Source organism: Pectinophora gossypiella, chromosome 20 (genome assembly GCF_024362695.1).
Source record: "Pectinophora gossypiella chromosome 20, ilPecGoss1.1, whole genome shotgun sequence".
Taxonomy (NCBI): Eukaryota; Metazoa; Arthropoda; class Insecta; order Lepidoptera; family Gelechiidae; genus Pectinophora; species Pectinophora gossypiella.
The window spans coordinates 11575819-11602871 of record NC_065423.1 but is presented as its reverse complement, the minus strand read 5'-3'; the positions used below and the strand labels follow the sequence as shown (position 1 = coordinate 11602871).

The 27053-nt window shown below is 39.3% G+C and overlaps 3 protein-coding genes across 4 annotated transcripts in view; 1 reads left to right on the top strand and 2 right to left on the bottom strand.

The window, feature by feature from the left end:
- The window catches only part of LOC126376229 (luciferin 4-monooxygenase-like), a 72176-nt gene that overhangs the window by 7581 nt on the left and 37542 nt on the right, over positions 1-27053 (bottom strand). The window lies entirely within an intron of this gene.
- LOC126376226 (luciferin 4-monooxygenase-like) lies at positions 526-12936 on the top strand. Of its 2 annotated transcripts, XM_050023491.1 has the most exons (12): positions 526-778; positions 1177-1309; positions 2139-2346; positions 3176-3386; positions 4289-4411; positions 5445-5619; positions 7133-7270; positions 9089-9214; positions 9872-9955; positions 10409-10555; positions 11387-11552; positions 12163-12936. In XM_050023491.1, exons 2-12 carry the CDS (start codon positions 1196-1198, stop codon positions 12288-12290), a joined length of 1620 nt encoding a protein of 539 aa, XP_049879448.1. In that variant the 5' UTR covers positions 526-778; positions 1177-1195; the 3' UTR covers positions 12291-12936. The 2 variants fall into 2 exon arrangements, with proteins under 2 accessions (XP_049879448.1, XP_049879447.1); XM_050023490.1 differs by lacking the exon at positions 526-778 and having other exon boundaries at positions 797-1309.
- Positions 15172-25661, bottom strand: LOC126376225 (luciferin 4-monooxygenase-like). Its single transcript, XM_050023489.1, has 11 exons — positions 25375-25661; positions 23184-23391; positions 22835-23045; positions 22340-22462; positions 21846-22020; positions 20378-20515; positions 19736-19876; positions 18642-18725; positions 18301-18447; positions 16378-16543; positions 15172-15346 (listed from the first exon to the last, which is right to left on the bottom strand). Exons 1-11 carry the CDS (start codon positions 25528-25530, stop codon positions 15219-15221), a joined length of 1677 nt encoding a protein of 558 aa, XP_049879446.1. The 5' UTR covers positions 25531-25661; the 3' UTR covers positions 15172-15218.

Here is a 27053-nt window from a genome sequence, read left to right as displayed (position 1 = left end):
ATTTTATTGTTTATACAAGTTAATCATTGGATAAATAAACATACAGTGATAAGAATTTATTTTTCTAGTTTATAGATAACATATTAATGCTGGGCACATAAAACACACAAGATAGTATAGATAGCTTCATGTCACACTGGAGTATTGAAACAAAACAGTACGTTTTATCGCAAATATTTTATAGAACGTAGAGAGCAATAAGGAAGTAATATATATTATATTCTCTTTTGTAAGTACACAAATAAATACTTAAGCACACACATATATTATGATTGTTTTATTGAAAAATCTCACCTTAACAGAGGGTATTACTGACATCGTAACGAATACTCAGGAGGAATTTCCGTCAAATAAATAACATGAATTTTGTGTCGGAAAATTCAACTTGATATTAACTCAGAAGCTGAATCATTCAGCTCGTGATTCTGAGTTAATATCAAATGGAATTTTCCGACACAAAATTCATGTTATTTTTTTAACGGAAATTCCACTTGATATCAACTCAGATTCATGGTCTGAATATTCCTTCAAAGTTGTTCGTTACGATGTCACTAACACCCTTTATATAACTACTGTACCTATGGCTAGCTACATGTAAAGATTAGCCGCAATCGGCATAAACTACGTAGCGAAATGATTTGCGTCTTATTAACAAACGCAAAAGGTGCAAATCAGTTTCAGCAAAAATTGCAGACGTAGATACGTCAGTTTTATATATTTCAGTTCGCGACAGTTAGCTCTGTCGACAGCAGGTACGCTCGCATTTAAGAAGCCTTAAGTAAGTATATTTATCTTTTATTGATCTAGCTAACTAGGTACCTTATCTTTAAACAAATACTAACACTGCAATCGCAATAACTTTTAAATTTTTTTTGATTGGACATTCTAAGTTACCCATAACAAAAATAGTAGTTTTTATTAGTTTTGAATTGGCAACAATTTTTAAAAGTGGCGGAAAAAGTAGGCAAGCGAGAAGACCGGTTGTCAGTCGGGCAGGCACTGCAGGCAGTCAGTTCCGAACCCTTGAGCTGGAAGGTTGTTTTAACTATTTCTGTAACGTTGTGTCCCAGGTTTAATAGAAGTGATTTTTACAGTATTAGCTATTAATGCTTGTCGTTGAAAACTATTCTTACTATTTAACATCAAAATGCATCGTCTGTATTCGTATATGGGGAGTGATGCTGGTCATTGGTATATGAGTGAGGTGAGCGCGCGAGTGGTAGCGGAGTCAGGACGACCGGAAGACCGCTTCCACCTCGGCAAGCTGCTGCTGATGAGCCTCAGAGATGACCCGGATTTCATTTCACAGGTTTGCATGTCATTTTTTTTTGTTGACGTGATTTAATTGTGTCTTGTTGGTTTGCTGCATATTTTTGCGTGACAAAGTCTGAGAAAGCGTCCCAGTAGCTTGGCATAATGTCGGTGATACCGACACCGGGGGGTTTTAGTCGGTGAACCCGACGTAATCCTCACTACCCAGGCGATAGGAGGGTATCCGGTAGGCAATTCCCTTCGAATAAAAAATGGATTGCCGCATATGCCGTTCATTATCTGTCCGGACAAACAAGGAGCGCTGAGGGTTCTCACCGAAGATAACAGGCCTGAAGGTGGCCAGAGGCCTGTTTAATAAAACTTACAATTGTAAATTACAATGACAATTTGATGTACATTGCGGAGTGTGTGATCACGAATATTTTGCAGTTTCATTTTAGCTACGTAATGTACATCAAATTGTCGTTGTAATTTACAATTGTAAGTTTTATTAAACAGGCCCCAGTTGGGCGCGAACCTCTGCTCAGCGCGTTGTCTAACGACACACATAACATAACAAATACTTTATTGCACACACAAGAAACACAGAAACACAAAAAAAGAGAAATGGAAAGAGTACAATAGGCTGACTTATAGCTAGGTAGCAATCTTTTTCTGACAACCACTATAGCACTTTTTCAAGTAAAGGTTATTTAAGTATTTACCACGCATTTCAAATTCGCGCCCTTGTCTATGACATTCAACAAGGCCAGACGGAACGACCGCCATATTTCAAAAGATACCACTTTCTTTCGCCTCATGCACAGACGACGCAAGTACCTCGCGTCGTGTACTATAGAAAAACCCGGTTATTTATAATATTACAGATTGACGGTGGTACAGGTCAGTCAGAAACGTGCGGTTCAGTACTGGAGCGCAGCGTGCGGTGCGCCGGCGCATTCAGGGAGCTGGGCTTGCGATGCGGTGATATCATCGTGTTAATAGCGCCCAACCACTTGGACGTCGCCATCCCCTACTATGCTGGCCTTTACACTGGCGTCGCTGTGGCTCCTGTTGATAGATTTCTGCAAATAAGTATGTACCTAAATTATTATCTGTTATAACTTTTTTTCCTTTTTTTTTGATGTGACTTATTGTAGATTTGCCGCAGATGGCATTAACTACTTGGCCGGACAAATGGGGAGCGCTGAAGGCTCTCACCCGGTACAACGTTTAAGACAACGGGCCTGAGGGTGCCCAGTTGGGCGCGAACCTCGGCTCAGGGCGTCTGAGAGAAAAAATATTTGAAAAAATTAACCGACCCTAGTGGGTCCATAGCGACAAGCGCTGATTGAGGGAAATCGTCAACCACGCCGGCGGGGTCGGTATCGGTCCTGTCTGTTATAACTGATTGTTGGAAAGTAATGAAATAAGTACGTACATATTAAGTCTGTTACAACTGATTGTCCGAAAGTAATGAGATTCCGTACTTCATGATTTCCATTCTGGGTTACGAAACTGGTGTACGAGTATAAGGTGAAGATTGTTGGTAGGGTTCGCAGAAGAAGACCTAGAAGGACGTACCGAATTGGGGATGTCCTTAGAAAAAGTTTACTCTGACCCGGCGTGCATGTATGAAACGATTGATGAATGTGGAGGAAGCAAAAGAAGTGTGTCAGGATCGAAGCAAATAGAATTGCTTACCCCGGTGGGAAATAGACCTGAGTTTATGTATGTATGGTCACGAGCATTAATATGTTTACACTTCGGTACCATGTCGCATTAACTTTTTTGACAAATTGAACTGTTAGTCTAACTAAATGTCAAATATGTTAGTGCGACAGAGTCCTAAAGTGGGTACATTATATATTGCTCATGACTGTACTTATGTATGTTGGCCTGATAATGGTAATTTCTTTTCCAGACCAACTAGAAAGCATATTTATGAAGGACAAGCCCAAAATAGTGTTCTGTCAAAACGAGAGAATAAAATGTGTCACAACAGCCCTTGAAAACTGTCACTTAGATTCAGTAATTGTTGTTTTTGATGACGGAAATAGAAACGTTGATAAGACCATTTCCTTTAAAGAATTTTTGGCAAAATATGGTGATGGGACTACTGTGAAGAACTTTAAGTAAGTTGAGGAAATTATTAAATCATAGCTTACCCGGCTCGAAGGACCAAAAAAAAATTATGTAAGCGCGAATGTTTGTAGGGTGTATTTTTTTTTCTTTTGCCCATTTGTGGGTCAGGCTAAGAGGCTAAGGTCTTCAGTACATTTGTAGGGTGTAATGTCAAACGGGAGATTTTTTTTGTTTTGGTTTTCCCCGAAGGGCGAGGCAAAGGGAACTATGCGCATACAGCCATGTCTTATGTATTTTTTTCTTGATGATGATTAATGAAATAATCAAAGGTGATGACGTTGAATCATGAAACCCAAGCCCCCACCCTCGAAGCAGACTCCTACTCCGAACCCAAAACGAATTAACTCAAAAGTCCGCATAAGCCGCTTTATACTTTCGAGTTATAAAGCGGCTTGTTGGCACGAAGCGAAAATGGATAGGTACACTTTGTTTATTGAATATTCCGATATAATAACAATAACACTATCCCGAATGTTTTCCGACTAACTTAATGCGATCATTAACCACAAAACACCACTTCGTAATTATTTAGACATTCAATGAAGAAAGCCACTGTCCCGTTCCCGCCAAAAGGTCCTCAAATGGGAGAAAATGATATAAAGTCAATGTAAAGCATAGAGCAACACATACCTCCGCGGACCGTATGTAAAGAGATACTGTAATCACCGATGCTATACAAATACTGATCATTAAAATCTATACATAGTTCAAGAAATCTACTCAATGTGTACTACAACATGTGTTTCAAAAGTCGATCAAAATCTAGGTTGAAAAGAATACATAATTGTACATTATCTTTTCATTGCACTTTGTACAATTTATATTACGAAAACAAATTTGTCTGCAGTGATTGTTCAGTAATAAAGAACTTTGACAACAATTTGGATTTCAGAGCAACAGATTTTGATCCGGAGATGACAACTGCGACTCTTATGACTACTAGCGGGTCTACTGGTCTGCCTAAACAGCCTATATTAACACACAAGAACTTCGTTGTAGCTGCTAATCACGAGTGGTAAGCTGTTTTGCGATAAAAATTGAGTAAAAGCTATCGGGGATGTCTCATCTCAAAAAAAATTTTAGAGGTTCTCTTCAACTGAAGCACGTGCACCAGACGATTCTTTTCTTGACGTGACTTATTGTAGGTTTGCTTTGGATCATAACCTACTTGGCCGGAAAAATGGGAAAGTCCGAGGGCTCTTCTTTGATAGGAAAATGAAAACATGACGTCTGAAAGGGTTTATATTTGGAACCATGCATCCCTGGTGAATCGATAGCAATAAGATGCATCAGATGGTTTCAACAATCGAGATAATGAGAACGATCCCAAGGCACATATATTTAAATTACTTGTATAAATTATTAATGATGATAATGACCAAGGAAAAGACAGGAAAAGTCCTAAAGAACGAACAGTACCAAAACTAATATCAAAATAATTTAGTTACGACCATACCACAAATTTTATGAAAGAATAGAATTTTCAGATGAAGTAATAGTAGATGATAATACTTACATACATACATAAACTCACGCCTATTTCCCACCGGGGTAAGCAGAGACTATAGAATTCCATTTGCTTCGATCCTGACACACTTCTCTTGCTTCCTCCACATTCATCAATCGCTTCATACACGCACGCCGGTTTAGAATAGATCGTATTAAACCTTAATAATACTTATTGTACGTTATAGTATATTTTGTGTTCGTTCGCTTCTGTAAAAACTGAAAGGAAAAGATCCTACAGGTCTAGTTAGTTAAGTACCTCAGGATAGCGGGAGATGACGAAGAATTGTAAATTTTGAGATGAATTAAATTTAACATATAGTTTGTTAGTACCAGATACTCGTACTGAGGAGAAAGATTCAGATTATAATTCTACGTTAATATCAAGTGGAATTTTTCATCGCAAAAGTACGGAATTGAAAATAATTTCAATAAACACAAATGAAAATAATGCATATTTCGACGGAAAATTCCACTTGATATTAACCCAAAAACAGTGTCTCGTACGATATCACTAACACTGTATTTTATTCTATCAACAGGCCTATGGCTAAGAAATATCCAAGACCGACCAAGATGCATTTAATAGTATCGCCCTTGCAATGGCTCACGGCGATTGTACATTTCCACTTATCTGCCATTATGAAGTACACACGACTACAGACTTCCGTCGACGTGGACTACGACCACGCGTGTCATCTTATAAATACTTACAAGGTACATACAAATTCTATTAAAAGAAAAAAAAACATATAATATTCTGCGTGGATCATACAGGGTGTTAGTGACATCGTAACGATTACTAAAGGGGATGATTCAGACCATGATTCTGAGTTAATATCAAGTGGAATTATCCGTCGTGAAATTCGTGTTTTTTTTTTTTTTTAATATTTTCTATTCTATAGTATACTTTTGCGATGGAAAATTCCACTTGATCATCCCTTTTAGTATTCGTTACGATGTCACTTACACCCCATACAAGTACGTACAAGTAGCCATACAAGAAGGTATGAGCGTTAGTGACACCGTAACAAATACTGAGGGACATGATTCAGACCATGATTCTGAGTTAATATCAAGTGGAATTTCCTGTTGGAAAATTCATAAAAGTTTTAGTGTTCCTTTTAATTTATTTCAGTTCCATACTTTTGCGACGGAAAATTCCACTTGATATCAACTCAGAATCATAGTCTGAATCATCCCTCAAAGTTTTCGTTACGATTTCACGATAACACCCTGTATAAATCTAGTTTAAGCTCCTTCAACCAAGTATCTGCCGCATCCGTTACACAATGCAGCTCGGCTACTAATATGTGTCCTACTTGAGTACGGTCACGAGCATTAACATGTATACACTGTGGTACCATGTCACATTAACTTTTTTGACAAATTGAACTGTAAGTCTTACTAAATGTCAAATATGTTAGTGCGACAGAGTTCTAAAGTGGGTACATTATATTGCTCATGACTGTACCTAAGACGAGAACTGTTGGACCTATCACACGCATCCTCCAAATAAACGTGGAAGGACTCATCATCAGCCCATTAACGTCCCCACTGCTGGGGCACGGGCCTTCCCATATGGATGGATAGGGAGATCGGGCCTTAAACCATCACGCGGGCCCAGTGCGGATTGATGGCTATTAACGACTGCTAATGCAGCCGGGACCAACGGCTTAACGTGCCTTCCAAAGCACGGAGGAGCTCGAGATGAAAACATTTTTTTTGTGGTCACCCATCCTATGACCGGCCTTTGCGAAAGTTGCTTTACTTCAACAATCGCAGACCGAGCGCGTTTACCGCTGCGCCACCGAGCTCCTCACTATCGTATAGTGGAAGGACTATCTGCGGCTTAATGTGAATAGAAGAATAATCATAAAGTACTTACAGTAAGATATAAGTACACAAGGAAAACAAACATGCATACATTTTGTTGGTGGCGACCATGATGAAACCACAATTATTGTGTTGTAGAGAGAAATAAATAATAAATAGATCTCTATCTGAAAGAAAGAAAGAAGGAAAAGAAAGAAAAAATATTTATTTCCATATTGGACGCCATATTTACAAACTTACATTACAAAAATTAGAAAAAAACAAAGACAAAAAGACAAATAATTACAGACATTAAATACACAATGGAGGCGCCCAAAATAAAAAAAAATATCTCACTCCTACCACTTAGTTTATTAGCTTTATATCTCATATTTTAAACATTATTTTTTAACAGCCCACGACTGCGTTCCTCAGTCCACCATATCTGGCGAACCTTCTGAATTTGGCGGCTGACAGATGTGACTTCACATGTCTAGAAACTATACTAGTTGGAGGAAGTTCAGCGGCGCCTGAACTTCTAACTAAAATGAAGGTTCGTAAGGTTAACATAATGGTATGCAGCAGATGGTGGTAGACCTTACCGCTCTCACATTAGCTTCAAACAAAAGGTCACGAAAAAAGTGCTTCCTAAAGTGCTAATATGCACAACGTGATATTTTTTTTCCACAGCCATTTTACCGATTCTGACTATATGTCGTTTTGTCGATTGATGCTAATATCATCACCAGCCCATTAACGTCCCCACTGCTGGGGCACGGGCCTTCCCTATGGATGGATAGGGAGATCGGGCCTTAAACCACCACGCGGGCCCAGTGCGGATTGGTGGTTATTAACGACTGCTAATGCAGCCGGGACCAACGGCTTAACGTGCCTTCCGAAGCACGGAGGAGCTCGAGATGACAACTCTTTTTTTTGTGGTAACCCATCCTATGACCAGCCTTTGCGAAAGTTGCTTAACTTCAACAATCACAGACCGAGCGCGTTTACCGCTGCGCCACCGAGCTCCTCAATATATGAACCCAAAAATTCGTGTCGTCCTGTCAAAATACGAACAAAATCACGTGCCACGCATGTTAGGGGAAAAAATAATCTTATCGATTTCGACAAAATTTATTAAATCGATCGATAATTTTATCACATTGCGCATGTTAGCCCTGCTAGACACTATATAATTCATCTGGAAAAGGTGTATGGGGTCTGACGATGATGATGATTCTGATTTAGAGGCGGCCAATCAGCTCGCGACACCAAACACTTCAGGACCGATACCGACCCCGCCGGCCCGGTCGACGATTTCCCTCACTTATCGCTATCGACCCACTAGGGTCGATTAATCATTTCAAATATTCTTCCTCTCAGACGACGCCCTGAGCCGAGGTTCGCGCCCAACAGGACACCCTCAGGCCTGATCTTAAACGTTGTACCGGGTAAGAGCCTTCAGCGCTCCCGATTTGTCCGGCCAAGTAGATAATGCCATCTACAATAAGTCACGTAATATGCCAGTTCCAAAACTATTTATCTTTTTCCTGTACTTATCGCAAGTAAAGAACAGCATTATTTTAAAACGGTCAAAATAAAACCAGGATCAACACCATTCTTTAATTATAATGATCGTTAAAGTAATCAATTAATCATTATGATAATAATAGTAATTAACAATACTGTTGCTTCAAGAATAACTTGCGACGCAAAAGTTACCAAACAATGCCAGCTAAGTAAAACTGAATTGTCATGAATTGAATTGTGAAAATTAATTCAAAAAATTGAATTGTCGCGGCTATTTTGTAAACATCACCATTCGGAAGATTTCCAGAGAAATATACCTATTTTCTTGTTTCGTACTTTTTAGAGCGTGATTTTTCCGTAGTCGGGTTTTAGTTTTTAAACTTTTATTTTTATTATAACAAAGACGAACAACCTCCGTGGTTCTGTGGTTGAGCGTTGGGCTCACGATCCGGAGGTCATGGGTTCGATTCCCGGTGAGGACATATCATAAAAATTGCTTTGGGGCCCAAGTTTGCTTAGGACATTACAGGCTGATCACCTGATTGTCCAAAAGTAAGATGAACCGTGTTTTGGAAGGCACATTAAGTTGATGGTCACGTAAAGTTACTAATGTAAGTAGTGGTCGTTACCTGAGCGATGTCAGGGGCCTTTGGCGGCTCAATAGTAACCCTGACACCAGGTTTGATGAGGCTGTTACTCCACGTCACAACCCACACGATAGAAGAAGATTTTTATTATATTATTCCTATGGCATAATTTACTTAGCTTGTGTTTAATTTAATTTAAGTACTTTTTGTGTAAGTGTGTGTGCATAAGTAGGTACTTACTTATCTTTATTTTACAGAATCTCTCTCCAAAGACATTAATACTTCAGACATATGGTACGACGGAGATATGCAGCTGTGCATTCACCCCAGATCCCGATGTCAGGGGTTCTCTAGGCAAGCCTGCTAGACATCTCGAACACAGGGTAACACATAATGGCCCCGGTTCCCGCAGACACCTCTTAATTTTATTTTAAGTTCTACCCGTCACTTTCTTATCCGCTGAAAAGGAAAGGGACAGATCATTCTCAACAAGTTAATTTTCAACAAATGAATAACCCGTGCGAGTAACATAGGCATTTCGCTTGTATGCAATCCGTTTGACGTGCTGTCTACTTAAATCTGTCGGGTTATTGGCGGATGTAAAATTTTTAGACGGTTATTTTACATAACTATAACTTAAAATAAAATTAGATGGCGTCTGCAGGAATTAGCATAACATAACATAAACTGCCTATATACGTCCCACTGCTGGGCACAGGCCTCCCCTCAATCAACCGGAGGGGGTATGGAGCATACTCCACCACGCTGCTCCACTGCGGGTTGGTGGAGGTGTTTTACGGCTAGTAGCCGGGACCAACGGCTTAACGTGCCCTCCGAAGCACGGAATCATCTTACTTTTTCGGACAATCAGGTGATTCAAGCCTGAAAAGTCCTTACCAAACAAAGGACAGTCTCACAAAGTGATTTCGACAATGTCCCCATCGGGAATCGAACCCGGACCTCCAGATCGTGAGCGTAACGCTCTAACCATTAGACCACAGAGGCTGTTATGTACTTAATAATTACTTTTCATATTTCAGTTAATAGACGTAGAAACAAACGAAGATGTCGTGGAACCAAACGTAAAAGGAGAATTGTGGTTAAAAGGACCAAGTGTGTTTAAGGTATGAAATAAAAATAATCACTCTATTTTTTTCAGTTTTCAGTCCACTTTACTAGGAATAATATTTAAATCACCAAAGTTGCTAATTTTGATAAAAACTCCGCACCACCCAAATCCTATGGTAGTTGCGGCTTCCGAATAAATTCCGCTTAGGGATGCTACTGAAAAGGCCATTCAGCTCGCTACAACAAACACTTCAGAACTCCGATACCGACCCTGCCGACGTGGTCGACAATTTCCCTCATTCAGCGCTTATCGCTATCGACCCACTAGGGTCATGGTTCGGACCCAACAACCCCGTAAAAGATGGTTTGATGACCTCAACGCGCATCGGAGAGGTAGGCAGGAGGGTCCGCAGAGTCTTAGAAGAGTGAAGGAACCGAAGGAAGATATATATCCAACAGTGGAATGAAGTAGGCTAGATAACACAGATAAAATTGATTGATTTTCTCAGGGATATTACAAGAACGAAGAAGAGACGAAACTAATGTTGAGAGAAGACGGCTGGTACAAGACCGGAGACATATTCTACCGTGATGAGCACTGGAACTTCTTCTTCGTGGCGCGCATCAAGTTGCTGCTGAAGTATTACCAACATTATGTAAGAAATTGGTCCATTTCTTGGTTTATCCAAGCTGTTTAGTCATGTTGTTGTTGAACTGTATTTCGCTGATATAGGCTGATCGCCTGATTGTCTGAAAGTAAAATAATGAATTCGAAAGGCACGTTAATCCGTTGGTCCCGGTTAATACTTACTGCAAGTAGTCGTGTCAGCACATGAGTCATATCATGGGCCTTGGCGGCTCAATAATAACCCTGACATCAGGGTTGAAGAGGTCGGTGATCCACCTCACAACCCACACAATAAGGAGAATGTGTTTCGCAGGTATGTGACATAACTTGTATTGGGGCTGATTTTCCCTTCGCGGGTTGGGACTAGTTGGAAGATAGGCAATCATTTCTGGAAAAAACGGACCTGTCCAACCTTCAGGTTAGGAAAGCGGACTACGTAAGAACGGCATAACACTATGGAGATGATGAGATACCATTCCACTGTCAACTGAAACTTTATTAGGTGTAACCGTTTTATCACTTTTATTATTTTCACGATTTTAAGTAGGTACCTAGGCGTATGTATTCCAGGACCTTCAATTTATTCCCAAAGGATCATGTGCTCTGTTGGCGGTTGCATCGGATCTCATAATGAGTTCCCATAGGATCACCATGATTTGTTGAAGCTAAGAAATTGTGAAGAGCAGCGTAGTGGAGTATACTCCATTACTTCTCCTGTTGATTGGGGGAGGGCTGTGCTTACTACTGGGCCGTATACAGGCTGTTAATATTTTATATTTTAAGAGGTCTGTGACCTTCGAAAGTAGTAAAAAGCTCTTGTCTTTTTTTATAAAGTGTATTGTTTATTATTTGACATTAGATGTCTCCTGCGGAGATCGAGAATGTAATAAGGCAGCACCCAAGAGTCCAAGACGTGGTGGTGACCGGTATACCGGACCCTGATTGCGGAGATCTTCTGGCCGCATGCGTCGTGCGTCGTCTTGGATCTACTGTCACTGCGCAGGAAATCAAGACTCTTGTTAAAGGTAAGTGATATAAAATAAGAATGCGTTCAACTTCGCAGATATGTAATAGATATATTTAAATGACAGGTAATGGACCATGAATCACAATGCAGCATTGAAATTGACTATTCTGGGCGTCATCACACTCGCGTCAGAGTACTGCAGGGCGGAAGGCAATTGGGATACCACTGCCCTATTTTTCCCTAAAAAGTAGCATGGAGAATGCTTCACCAACAAGAGCGTGGCTATTAATTAGTGATGATAAATACGATGATGATACGACCTCCGTGGTCCAGTGGTTTCGTTGGGCTCACGATCCGGAGGTCCCGGGTTCGATTTCCGGTGGGAACATATCACAAAAATTGCTTTGTGGTCCCTAGTTTGGTTAGGACATTACTGGCTGATCACCAGATTGTCCGAAACTAAGATGATCCGTGGTTATTCGAGGCCGGGACCTCCGGATCGTGAGCACAACTCTCAACCACTGGATCACGGAAGACTCTGCTAGGGAAACGGAATTAAATGTACTTATGTCCTGTCGACGAATAGTCTAAGGCAAATCGGTCGCAGGAGAACGGTTGCAGAATCGAATATGATACAGTTGATGGCAAAAGTTTGCTTCTTGTTTCAGACAATCTACCAGACTCGAGGCAGCTGAGAGGAGGTGTCGTGTTTGTAGACAAACTGCCCCTGACTGCCACCACCAAAGTTAATTTGATGAAAGTTCAAGAACTACTTGTTACTTTGAAACGAGAATAGAAGAATCATTGTGCTGATTAATCATTACCTGTATTGAGATTGACCACTCATTTAGAGATCTTCTTCTTCTTATCGTGTGGGTTAAGAGATGGATTACTGATGTAAGTACGTAGTCGTTACATGAAGCATGTCAGGGGCCTATCTTCTCTTCTTCTTCTTCTAGTGTCAAGGTTATTATTAAGCCGCCAAAAGCCTGACATGGCTAATGTAACGACTACATACTTACATCAGTAAGTAGTAACCGGGACCAACGACTTAACGTGCCTTCCGAAGCACGGATCATCTTATCGGGATTCGAACCCGGGGCCTCCGGATCGTGGGCAGAACGGTCAACCACTGGACCACGGAGACCGTTCTGTGGTAAAAGCATAATTCAAGTTGAATATGTTTTATTCCATCGACAGGCCAATGGCAGAGAAATTCCCGACACCGACAAAGATGCATTTAGTTGCATCACCTTTACAAATGGATCTCTGCAATTGCACATATCAACATGTATATGTGTGTATTCATGTGTTATGTCTGAGTGTTGAAATTTAGTCCTGTGCAATAAAGTATATTTGATTTAATTTGATCAACTTGTCTTTCATCTCGAGCTCCTCCGTGCTTCGGAAGGTTCGTTAAGCCGTTGGTCCCGGCTGCATTAGCAGTCGTTAATAACCACCAATCCGCATTGGGCCCGCGTGGTGGTTTAAGGCCCGATCTCCCCATCCATCCATAGGGAAAGCCCGTGCCCCAGCAGTGGGGACGTTAATGGGCTGGTGATGATCAACTTATCTGGTATTATGAAGTACACACTACTACAAACTTCCATCGATATGGACTACGACCATCCTTGTCACCTGATAAACACTTGTGGTATTATAACAAATGCTAAGGGGGATGATTCAGATCATGATTCCGAGTTAATATCAAGTAGACATTTCTATTGAAAATTCATGACCTTTTTATTTTTTTGAAATTATTTCCAATTCTTCTTTTGCGATGGAAATTTCCACTGGATATGAACTTAGAATAATGAGCTGAATCATCCCTCTCAGTATTCGTTACGATGTCACTTGCACCCGTACAAGTACTTACAGGTAACCGTACAAGTAGATAGGGTGTTAGTGACATCGTAACAAATACTGAGGAGGATAATTTAGACCATGATTCCGAGTTAATATCAAGTGGAATTTTCCTGTCAGAAACATTATTATTCTATAATAGTATAAGTCATTAATAATAAAACTAAAATTGTATTATTTCTTATAACATTCTTCTGAAACTTAACTATAACCCTGTCACCGGAGAGGTTGGTCATCCAACTCACATCCCACACTTATTTGGAGTATTTGGACCTTTTAAGCAGAATCTCCTTTTACGTTTGGTTCTCAATGACTTTTTGGCGGTAACGGATACGGGACGGTTGCTTTCTTCATTGAATAATCTAAATAATTAATACGAAGTGGTGTTTTGTGGCATTTTATATAGCATTAAGTTGTCGGAAACATTCGCGATAGTGACATTACATCGGAATATTCAATAAACAAAGTGTACCTATCTAATTTCGCTTCGTGCCAACAAGCCGCTTTATAACTCGAAAGTTTATGCGGACTTTTGAGTTATTTCGTTTAGGGGTTCGGAGTAGGAGTCTGCTCCGAGGGTGGAGGCTTAGGTTTCATCATTCATCGTCATCATCTTTCATCATTTCGTTTCATGCAAAAATACGTAAGACATGGCTGTATGGGCATTGTTCCCTTTGCCTTACCCTTCGGCGAAAAATAAAAAAAAACAATGCTAATTAACAAAATATTTCTTACCTTGAATACGCTTGGATCAACAACTCTCCCCGTACATTTGGATTCACAATATCTTCATTATTGTCTATGTCTATTAGCTGAAACAATGTGTACAGTGTTTTCAGTAGTTGCCGGTGTGTGTTCAGTGGTTGCCAGTGAGTGTTCAGTGGTTGCCAGTGTGTGTTCAGTGGTTGCCAAATAGGAATTTGCTTCGCTGTATCGTAACTGGTTATTGACTATTTTCGCTTTCGTAACTTTTTAATGGACATTTTTTATTAACTACCATCATTAGAGAGATTAAAACAAGTTAGTTTACTGTTTTTTGCCAAGGACAAGATTTTGATGGGTTTTCTTTTGTTTCTACAAGACCCTCTGACACACGGACGGACGCAGTAACTGTTTAGGCATGTTAATCGGAAGCGTTCTCAGTAAGTACAAAACCAGAAAAATATCATAAATCCATTTTCGTTATTTTATTATCGAAATATTTATTTGCCCTACTGAGGACGTTTTTAATATTAAGTACTTAATGTAGAAAAATATTCCTACAAAAAACAATCATCAAAATCGGATTTGTCTCTGGAAAAGAAGTGAAACCCTTCATTGACTTCTATATTTTGTATTACTGTTAATAACTCAGTGACGTCACTAGATGTGGCCCTTTAGTTATGGCTCTCCATGGCGTCATTAGTTATGGCTCGCTATGTCGGCATTAGTTATTACTCTATGACGTCATTGGTTATGGCTCTCTGTGACGTCATTTGTTATGGCTCTCTATGACGTCATTTGTTATGGCCCTCTGTGATGTCACTAGCTATATCCCTTTATGACATCAGTAACTATCCGGTCGGGCATCCTCGAGTTCTACACTAGAGCATTTCTTTAATAAGTCTGCGCAGTCATCATCTCCCTAGCGTTATTCTTTTTTTCAGAATCGAATAGAATAGAATATAAATTGTTTATTAAAAAAGAACACAAAAACAAGACAATAACATTTTTTTAAATTTTCACAAAACAATTAAAAAAAGCAAAACGTGGCGCCATCGTAGTGGCTACATCATGATGGTAAATAGGCCCTACGGTATAGAAAAAAAAAAACATATGATAACAACAGTGTTTTTATTAATTATTGCAATGCATAAATTTTCTATTCTCGTTCCGCATTGATGACTAATTCCTTCACTTTCATCAAATTAACTTTGGTGGTGGCAGTCAGTGGCATTTTGTCTACAAACACGACACCTCCTCTCAGCTGCCTTGAGTCTGGTAGTTTGTCTGAAACATGAAAAAAACGCAACAATGAATAATACGTATTGTTGCATCACCTCCGTGGTCCAGTGGTTGAGCGTTGTGCTCACGATCCGGAGGTCCCGGGTTCGAATCCCGGTGGGGACAAATCACAAAAATCACTTTGTGATCCCTAGTTTGGTTAGGACATTACAGGCTGATCGCCTGATTGTCCAAAAAGTAAGATGATCCGTGCTTCGGAAGGCACGTTAAGCCGTTGGTCCCGATTACTACTTACTGATGTAAGTACGTAGTCGTCACATGAGTCATGTCAGGGGCCTATGGCGGCTCAATAGTAACCCTGACACCAGAGTTGATGGGGTTAATAATCCACCTCACAATCCACACGATAGAAGAAGAATCTTTGTAGATATGCTGCAGATGCAAATTACTATTTGGCCTGACGGAATATAATAAAAGTCATGACTTTCTGAAATCTTTAAGTCTTGGTAAGGACATTGCAGGCTTGAATCACTTGATTGTCCGAAAAAAAAAACTTATTTTCATGCCTCGAAAAGCATGTTAAGCTGTTGGTCCCGTAAATAGTCCCGTTAGTCCCGTATTACCCGTAAAAAACACATCCGCCAACCTGCAGTGGAGTAGCATGGTAGAGTATTTCCCGTACCTCCTCGGGTTGCTTGGGGGGAGGCCTGTGCCCATCAGTAGGACATATAAGACTGTTATAGACTGTTTATGCAATACATCATCATCAGCCCATTAACGTCCCCACTGCTGGGGCACGGGCCTTCTCTATGGACTGATAGGGAGATCGGGCTTTAAAACATCACGCGGGCCCAGTGTGGATTGATGGTTATTAACGACTGCGAATGCAGCCAGGACCAACGGTTTAACGTGCCTTCCGAAGCACGGAGGAGCTCGAGATGAAAACTTTTTTTGTGGTCACCCATCTTATGACCGGCCTTTGCGAAAGTTGCTTAACTTCAACAATCGCAGACCGAGCGCGTTTACCGCTGCGCCACCGAGCTCCTCGATATTCATTTATGCAATACAATACTCACTTATAACAAGATCCTTGATTTCCTGCGCAGTGACAGTAGATCCAGGGCGACGAACGACGCAAGCGGCGAGAAGATCTCCGCAGTAAGTATCCGGTATCCCAGTCACCACCACGTACTGTACTCCTGGGTGTTGGTTTATGACGTTCTCAATCTCCACAGGAGACATCTAAAACCAAAAATTAATCAAAATCTTACAACGGATCATCATTATCATCATCAGCCATACGACACCCACTGCTGGGCATAGGCCTCCCCCAAGGATCTCCACGACGATCGGTCCTGCGCTGCCCGCATCCAGCGGCTTCCCGCGACCTTCACCAGATCGTCGGTCCACCTTGTAGCGGCCTCCCCACTCAGCGTCGTCCGACACGTGGTCGCCACTCCAGAACCCTTCCGCCCAGCGGCCATCGGTTCTCCTCGCTATGTGTCCTGCCCACTGCCACTTCAGCTTTGCAATTCTCCGAGCTACGTCGGTGACTTCCTCATTTCTGATTCGATCGAGCAGGGAAATACCGAGCATAGCTCTCTCCATTGCCCGCTGAGCGACACCGAGCCTCCTCACGAGACCCATAGTAAGCGGCCACGTCTCACTGCCATAGGTCATCACTGGCAACACGCACTGGTCAAAAACTTTCGTCTTGCGACACTAAGGTATTTTGGACGAGAAGATATTCCGCAGCTTCCCGAACGCTGCCCATCCGAGTTGGATCCGACGAGAGATCTCTTACAACGGATAACTTACATCATTAATCTCCTCCTGCCCTGACCCCACTCCACTCTATGTGGTCGGCACAACAAGTTTAGTATTCTTCTTCCATTCATTTCTGTCAGTCGTCATCTCAGTGCTCTCACATACATGACCTTCTTCACACAACGGATAGGTACTTAACATCATGAAAAATTCCTAATTGGGTCGTGCACCAGGTTCAAGATAAATTATGAAATTCTGATTACTTACTAAATAAAAACAGATCTAAAACATTTTCTTTTTTCTATTTAACTCATTTACGAATCATGAATATAAATATTGGAGTGGCGTATGCTCCATACCCCCTCCGGTTGATTAAGGGGAGGCCTGTGCCCAGCAGTGGGACGTATATAGGCAGTTTATGTTATGTTATGAATATAAATATTATAGCATATCAATAATTTAAGTTCGATATTTTATCACATTTTTCTATGCCGTCACGATGTGCTTCGTGTTTTGGCGTTTAGTAAAAATGAAGCTGATTTGATTAGTTGGAAACTAGTTTAATTGACAATATAATGTTCGACACAGACAAAATTCAAAGACAGATTGAGTTGAATTTTGTACTGATATCGATGTAATGGCATGAACCACTCTCACTTTCCTTGACTTTTATTCTTCTACGTTCTCTATTGGACGTTATTGGCAATACTGCACACCGAAGCAATTCATCCAAAAAGCAATATTTCTATTTGACATTGCACTCTTACTTTCAATATTGCTTTGTATGCCTCGTGTTTTCGGATCCACTTTGAGGATGATCTACCATTTTCCTAATATAACCAGCATGTTTATAGACGTCCCAGTGCTGGTCGCAGACTTTTCTTCAGTCTTCTTCTTCTGGTGTCAGGGTTACTATTGAGCCGCTAAAGGCCCCTGACATGGCTCATGTAACGACTACTTACTTACATCAGTAAGTAGTAACCGGGACCAACGGCTTACCGTGCCTTCCGAAGCACGGATCATCTTACTTTTTGGACAATCAGGTGATCAGCCTGTAATGTCCTAACCAAACTAGGGATCACAAAGTGATTTTTGTGATATGTCCCCACTGTGATCCGAACCCGGGACCTCCGGATCGTGAGCCCAACAATCAATCACTGGTCCACGGAGGCCGTTTTCTTAAGTCAGTTGAAGGATGTGAGGAGGATAGGAATTCAAAAGTAATTACTCACTCGATATGTCTTGTACTTCAGAAGAAATTTGATGCGCGCCACGAAGTAGAAGTTCCAGTGCTCATCTCTGTAGAATATATCTCCAGTCTTGTACCAGCCGTCTTCTGTCATCATTAGTTTCGTCTCTTCTTCGTTCTTGTAATATCCCTAAAAAACAAAAAAATATTCAATGAAACATTTGATCAAAGTTAGCAACTTTTGTGTGCTTTTAATAATTATCCTTAGCAAAGTGAACAAAGTGCTTTTTATTATTTGCACCTTTTAACCAGAATCTCCTTTATGTTTAGCTCCCAATGACAGAATTAGATATATGTAATGCTAATTAACAAAATATTTCTTACCTTGAATACGCTTGGTCCTTTCAACAACAACTCTCCCCGCACATTTGGTTCTACAATATCTTCGTTATTGTCTATGTCTATTAACTGAAACAATGTGGACAGTGTTTTAAATAGATACTTGATACAATGAACAAGCTGATCCCAAAAATAATACAACCGCAATTTACTTGTAGTGTATATTTCTTACAGATGGTAAGCATCAGACGTCATATACTCAGAAGCCTTTAATTCCTCTTTATCCGAATCTTGTACAAGTTGGGTGTGTGTTAAAGTAAATTGGCTCCATAGTTCGTTCAAAGTCTCTAATCTCGTCTTAAGATACGACTGTGAAATTAGTCGCTCTTTTGGTAATTTTTTAAAGTTTGATCTAGCCTTTTTTATTCTGTCAAATAGGTCGCTTTGAACACAGATACGTGACTCCATCTTAGTTATACTACTATGTCTATAAAATGCATTCTTAGTAAATATTTATGGAATACGCTTCTTTTAAACGCCGACACAAACAATACTCTCGCCATTGACTTCACTTCGATCATTTTATAGTTTCAATTCGTCAAGTTTACTTAATATTTCAATTCTCAAATCATTTGTTCTAAAGCATCTAGTAGCTACCATATAAGGTTTGCCTTCACGTGGAAAAAGTTCAAACAAAAAATGTACTTTAACCTACGCCATTAAGTAAAGTAGGTTTAGTTTTTAAGTCTTCTTATCGTGTGGCTTGTGAGGTGGATTACCAACCTCACCTTTGTTAGTTTTTAAGTGATTTTTGACGTAATTTAGATACCTATTGTAGATTAGAATACCAGACAATGATACGGCTTCCACCTATCACGTTGGTCTAAAAGAAAGGTCGGTGACATGTGGGTACTTGGATCATCTTGCGATAAATGTACCTCTAATTACCCCATTGGGTCTTAAGCTTACGTATTGTTACATTCGCTTAGCTAGCGTTCACTACTTGCCTGGAGGAAATTGCTCTATAGCAAAAAGGCCGCCCCAATTGTACTGTATTCAAATGTTATGTCTGATTGTTGAAATTTAGTTCTGTGCAATAAAATATATTTGATTTGATTTGATTTGAGTTTGTCTCTTACCCTATACTCCAGATGACGAGCTTGCTTGCCTTGACATGCATTAGGGCCTCTGGCGAGAGGGGTCGCGTTGGGGACGAATCCCAGCCCGCTTATCTCGGTTGTACCATATATGTCCCATATGTTCGCCTTTGGAGCCAGACTCTGTAATAACACATTTGCAGGTACAGAAAACAGAAATCAGAATCATTTGTTGAAGGTCAATTTAACATTGTTTATGCATAGTGCTTAATGCGCTATCCCGTTTTCACGAGGAAGATTTGACACGTCCGGCTTTTCATAGAAGCGACTGCCTGTTTGACCTTCCAAGCCTAAGGGACAAACCAGTTAGTCCATCCCTCCGAAAATACCACGTGGGTTCCCTAACGATGTTTTATCCATGATTTGATGAGGTATAAATAAATTAAGTTTTAGCTTCCTTCTTTTTTTCTGCTCTAAGTTGGGTCAGCACAACAATATCCCCGTCTTCTTCATTCATCCTTCATTGATGCATTTCTGTTAGTGGTTGTATCATTATTACTTATGAGTACTGAGTGATTAAAAAGCCCCATCAAAGCAATCCATCCAAGAAAAGCAATTTTGCTATTTGACATTTCTGGACATTGCGCAAATGCAATATTGCGTATTTGTATGGTAAGTACCAACCTTAAATTCATCTATAAGGTCAGGAGACACAGCACTGCCTCCAACGTATACTGTTTGAAAACTAGTGAAATCACATTTCTGGGCTCCATATCTTAGCAGATTGGCTAGAAATACCGGACTGTTAATTGTAGAAGTTGGCTGCAAATAAAGAATTTATATAAAAATCGCGTTATACGTAAAAAATACATCGGATATCAGTGCCTAACCTGTATAATAAACTTTATAATAATTATCATCTCTCTAGCATTATCCCGTTTTTTACAGGGTCCGCTTACCTAACTTAAAGACTTGACAGGTCCGATTTAAAGAAGCTACTGCCTGTCTGACCTTCCGACCCGCGAAGGGAAATCCAACCCAATACAGGTAGATCACATCCTCAGAAAATGCATTTATCGGGAATGTGAGTTTCCTCACGATGTTTTCCTTCACCGGTGAGCACGCGATAATCATTTATGATCCAAACATGAATTCGTAAACAAATTTGACAATTGGTTTAGGCTTGTGCTGGATTCGAAACTGCGACCACAACGTTTCTTGGTTGCCACTACCGCGAGCTATAAATTTCAAGCCTCTAACTCGCTTCCCGTTCCCAGGGTAATTTTTAACTTTGCATTCACTAAGGTATATAATATAATATATGCATGTAAAATTTCAAGCATCTAACTTATGCAGTTTAGATTTCTTCATACAATTCTTTTTACCCGCCAATTCCCATTTTTCAAAATACAGCCATAACAAAAATTTATATTTACTAAGGTATGCATGCATGCTTTTATTCGTAGCATGCATGCTAGATTGAAAACATCTATCTTACGCGGTTTAGATTTTATCATACAAATGTTTTTTCCCGCTAACTCCCGTTCCCGTGGCAATTTTGCAATATCCAGTTGCAACTAAGCTTTAAGTTAACTATGGTACCTGCATGATAAATTTCAAGCGTCTAACTTAAGCGGTTTAGAATTTTTATACAAAAGGGGTTTCCCGCTAATTCCTGTTCCCGTGGGAATTTCGGGAATTCCTTTCTTAGTGCACCTCTACGGTACCTAAGCTACGTCCCTTCCTAATTTCAAATGCCTACGTTTAGCCGTGTAGGCTGTGCGTTGATATGTCAGTCATTCAGTCAGTCAGTTTCTCCTTTTATATATTTAGATATTTCCGTCATACATGATTTCTATGTAACTTTAACCATTAAGGCTGCTCACGCGACCGAAGCTTAAAAAATGGAGTAACTTCTCCCGTTTTCTCAAAATTTCCCTTCACTACTCTGCTCCTATTGATTGTAGCGTGATGAAAAGTATACTATAACCTGCCCAGGAGTATGAAGAATAATTGTACCAAGCTTGTGCTGGATTCGAAACTGCGACCACAAAGTGAGAGACAAGCGTTCTAATTGGGCTACCACGACTCTATAAACTTAAACACACAAATAATAAACTTTATAATAGAAATAAGAATTCCAAACACGTACTCTGTAAGTATTTATAAGATGACAAACATGAGCGTAGTCCATATCGTGAGAAGACTGCAGTCGTGTATACTTGAAGAGGACAGAGAGATGGCACTGTATCATTGCTGTAAGCCATTGCAAAGGAGACACCACTAGATGAATTCTGGTCGGCGCGGGAAATTTGTTTTCGAGTGGCCTGTTGAATCAAGAACCTGGTTATTTAGATATCTCAAAACATTTTTTTGATTCTGAGAACGCACAATTTTAAACTTAAAATCAGTCCTGTTTTTCTGTATTTTATCATAATCATATCAGAATCATAAATCATATATTGTGACACAGATAAAAATATCATAGTGAAAATAGTACAGATGTTAGATTACGCAAAGTTGCTCTGTGATCTGCCTTTAGGCATACACCTTAACACTTTCATTGTTTATTTTTTTCTATTACCAGATTTCTTTAGGATAATAATTTTCGCCTCTTCAATATAATGTCCAAAGAAATTAACTTACCACCACGAAGACGCACTAATAACAACGTTCTTATGTGTTATTATATTCTGCTTAGGGAGACCTGTGGATCCGCTGGTTGATATAAGAACTGCTGTTGCATCCTCAGGGTTAAAATCTGTTGCTCTGGAATATTACAGATAATTATTAAAAAGTCACTGTGGTCATGTGACTCACGGGCTTGCTTCTCAAACAGGAAGCGCTACCTCGAAACCCGGTACTACCTGCACCAATAAGTTATTAATTTACCTTAAATGCAGTTTTCATTAACATAGTTAGCTCGTCCATTATAGACGGCACTACACAGGTGGTGACGGTGGCGTAACAGAAAGCTCGGTGATTCATGGGTATTCGCTTCAACTGCGATGGATATACTTTTGACTACCCCAATTGGTAATATAAGTGAGTTTATGTTATCGCATGTTATAATTATAATGTTAGCTGATGTCATAAGAGAATACTCATGTATTTTCATAACAATTAATTATGTCAACTTACTTGAAATTTTCCACAGTTGTTTCATCATTATATTTTGTCAAAAAGTCCTTAAAGTAAATCGTGTTATTTACTTTGTCACCATCCTCATCGAAAATAACAATGCTGCTTGCTAAATTGCAGCTGTCAAGAGCTTCTCTTACATCTTTAGCTCTTTTGCTTTGACAAAATACAATTTTAGGCTTATCCTTATCCAACATGTGTTTTAGGTCCTCTAAAAACGAAATCAACATGAATTCATTTGAGTCAGAGAATTATAAAGACAAACGTCACAATGGTTTAGCATATTCAATTGGGATGAATCATTTTGAGTAAGTACCCGAAAGATGTCACATCCTATTAAGATACGTACTCATTTCCATAAATTTATCGATAGGAGCGGCAGCCACGCCAGTATAAAGACCAGCATAGCAGGGGATAGCGATATCCAAGTAGTTGGGCGCCATTAGCACAATGACGTCACCGCATCCCAAGCCTAACTTCCTAAATGCGTTGGCGCACCGCACGCTACGCTCCAGAACTGAACCGCACGTTTCGGACTCGCCCGTACCTCCATCAATCTGTAATAAAGGTCGATATTTATTTTGAAATTTTGACATGAATTACATTGTATTTAGGATTAAGATATAATAAAGTATCTGTAATATGACAATAAATGGTTTCGTAGTAAAAGATACGGATCAGAGACTTTAAGGTCAATAAGGTTACTTATTGGTGACGACAGTTATGAGATAGTAGGTACTATCTTTGGAAATGAAAATACAAAAACTATCTTTGACTTTACTATATTAATGTCTCTGCGTAAGTAATATTGGCATTTATTTATTTATTTAAATATCGAATTCTTAATACGTAATTTTAACAAAGAGGGTCGAATGTAATTTATGCCATATAAAAAGTCTAGGTCTAAGAATACAACCCTAAGGCACGCCCACAGTAATATCGTGAAGAAGTTTTTTTTCGAATTATGAGCAACATTCACAACTTATAATTTGATTAACGACGAAGGAAAACTACATCAATACATTATTTAAATGCCGTTGAAACCAATTTCCTTGTGGTGAACTTTATCAAAAGCTTTTCAGAAGTCTAAAAATTAAATAATCGCCATTTAAACGTGCACCATGGCTGTCTTCAGTGTGTAATTAATTATGTAAGAATATTATGGAGAGATTAGTGTATTATCGTAGCAAAATTGGCGCTGCCCGTAAATACCTACTTAGTTTTATTGTTTATTGACATTTCGCCGTCGCGACTAAGACCTTTATCTCTTGTTAGGCCATAAAAGTATGAAATGGTGGAAAAAACAATATTATTCACAGAGATTAACATGTGATAATGATTTGTACAAAAAATTACATTTTGTTTTTTACGTTATAGAAAAACATTAAAATTAAAATGAATGTTTGGGAGCTGAGATAAAAATATGTTGTTTAGAATAGGAATTAGTGTCTGCATTTCATTTTATATTATTTTTTCTACATTCTTTGATGATATGATTATTGTCTTTAATGTCATGGTTTTCACACAAACATGTCATGGTTGAATGTCTCTCTTGTCACGTAGGTTAGCTGGAAGAAATCTCTTTGTTTCGAGATAAGTTTACCTGTACTATCTGTTTTCTTTGTATGTTCCTTAAGTCTGTTTTATTGTGTACAAATAAATAAATAATAATAAATAAAGATCACTTTTCTGGGGACAGAGGACACTATAGCTGTCGACATTGGTGACAGCTGATCAGCTGCGATGGCGAGTAAGTTAACGTTTGCTTTATTTATTTATTTATTCAATCTTACAACTATCATTACAGATATGCATCCAATACGACAGTGAAGCAATCTTAAACACTAAACATTATTACAACAACAGAATTACATAATATCATTGACAACATATCACAAACATGATGGCTTTTGCGAATTCACTCAGAGAGCAGCAGAATAAGTCTATTGTGTCTGCTACAGTGTTAAGATTGCGCAATGCTCGTGTGGACGGCGCCTGCCCGAGCAGGTTAGTGCGTGAGCGCGGCACCGCCAACAGGCACGGCCGCCGCCGCCGCCACACGTACCGATCGGGTACGTTTAACCCTATCAGCCGCAACAACTCCGGATTGTGCATCTTTCCTCGTAACAACTTAAATATATATTCTGCCAGGGCTGCATCCCTCTGAGTCTCCAGCTTGGTGTATCCTACCATACCCAGGACGAATAGTGTAGGATACATCAACTGGTAGACCCCGTACAGCCTCAGATATAAGAGGAGCATAAATTTGTTCTGTACGCGGTCTAACATTGTTTTATACTTTTGTTCGTGAGGCCCCCATACCGTGGCATTGTACTCGAGATGACTCCTTACCAACGCGTCATACAGAGCCTTCACCGACGCGATGTTCGTAAATTTAGATGCTATCCATCAATGTTAACAGCTACAGTTACCTCTGTCCATAATACAGTGATGCTCAACATTAGCAGTAATGGTTAATAGTAATGGCCAGTCGAAAAGCAATGACGAGAATGACATTTACAAAACAAATCAATGCGAACCTGTGAGATCAAGTCTGGGTCATCTCTGAGGCTCGTCAGCAGCAGCTTGCCGAGATGGAAGCGGTCTTCAGGTCGTCCTGACTCCGCTACCACTCGCGCGCCCAACTCGTTGATATACCAGTGACCAGCTTCGGTTTCTCGCTTTAGATGATGCATTTTTATTCGAATTTTGCAAAATCAAATTGATTTTGGTAGAAATGAAACATCAAAAGCCGTAAATAAAATAAGTACAAATGTTGCTTATTCAAAATGCTCTTCATGAGATGCAAACTGTTAAGAGACACATACACGTGTTAGACATTGTTTATATAGTTGCTTATTATATAACGACCACAGATTTTGAACAAATTTGATAAGATATAGAATACAATAAAAATAAGATTAGATAAGAATTATAAATATGGGTAGACATTCTACTAAGGTCTCTTCGTAATGGTGTTGGTGAAAAAATAATAACAAATAAACTGAAATGAAATATATTAAAATTTGTTAAAATCATCATAGAAGGACAGATAAGAATGAAGGAGAGGAAATCCAAGAAGAGCTTGCTGCTAACATGGAACACATGAAAGAGAAGGCGAACGTCAAGTCTTATAAAGAATTCCAAGAATTTAATGCGAATAGAGTAATTTGGTGAATGCTACACCAGCATGTCTCTTCAGTCTTAAGAAGAGAATCGGACACCACGGTCCGTCGTAATATCCCTACTCTGATTTCGCTCAAATGGACACACAGCTTTATATAAACGTGCGCGCATATCAAACCAGTGCAATAAATACTCATTTTTTAATAAAACTATATGGACCCACCTTAACAATAAATAAGATTTTGCAAGTACGTTAAATATTTCGGTACGTAATTTCTTTTATCACCATAATGTAGATGTTTTAGTTTTTTTGTAATGTTTTTGTCTATTCTATTCTACTTTTGTTCTTGGTTTTATCATTATTGCATTGTGTTTTTTTTTGTCTTGTTTCAATATAATTATTTTATTGTAATATAATTCTTTCTGTGGCATCCTACCTATAATAATAATTGATAATGTTCTTTATAGTTGTGTTCCTTTTTAAATTGAAGTACAGTTGTCTGGATTATTGTTGTACAGGGTGTTAGTGATATCATACCGAATACTGGGGATGATTCAGACCATGAATCTGCGTTAATATCAAGTTTTTTAAATTATTTTCAAATATAATTACACTTTTGCGATGAAAAATTATACTTAATATTAACTCAGTCTTATGAGCTGTATCATCCCCTTAGTATTTAGTACGATGTCACTTACACCGTATAGTGACAGGTAGCCATACAAGTACATATAAGTGTTTTCTAAATTCATTCATATTCAGTATTTTTTTTTTAATTATCTTCAGTTTCATCATTTTTGCGACTGAAAATTCCGCTTGATATCAACTCAGAATCTGAATCGTCTCTATACATCATCTGTATACATACATACTGTAATCTTTCTTGAGCACCAGCAGTACAACTTTTAAGATTGTCATTGATTGTGTGACTTTCGTTTGTTTTTTGATAACGGATAATTTTCACTAAGTATTTGGGCATATGAGTAACGCTTAGAGCTCTCACCCCTGTTTTTGACGTGACTTATTGTAGATTTGCCGCAGATGGCATTAACTACTTGGCCCGACAAATAGGGACTGATGGTGCCCAGTTGG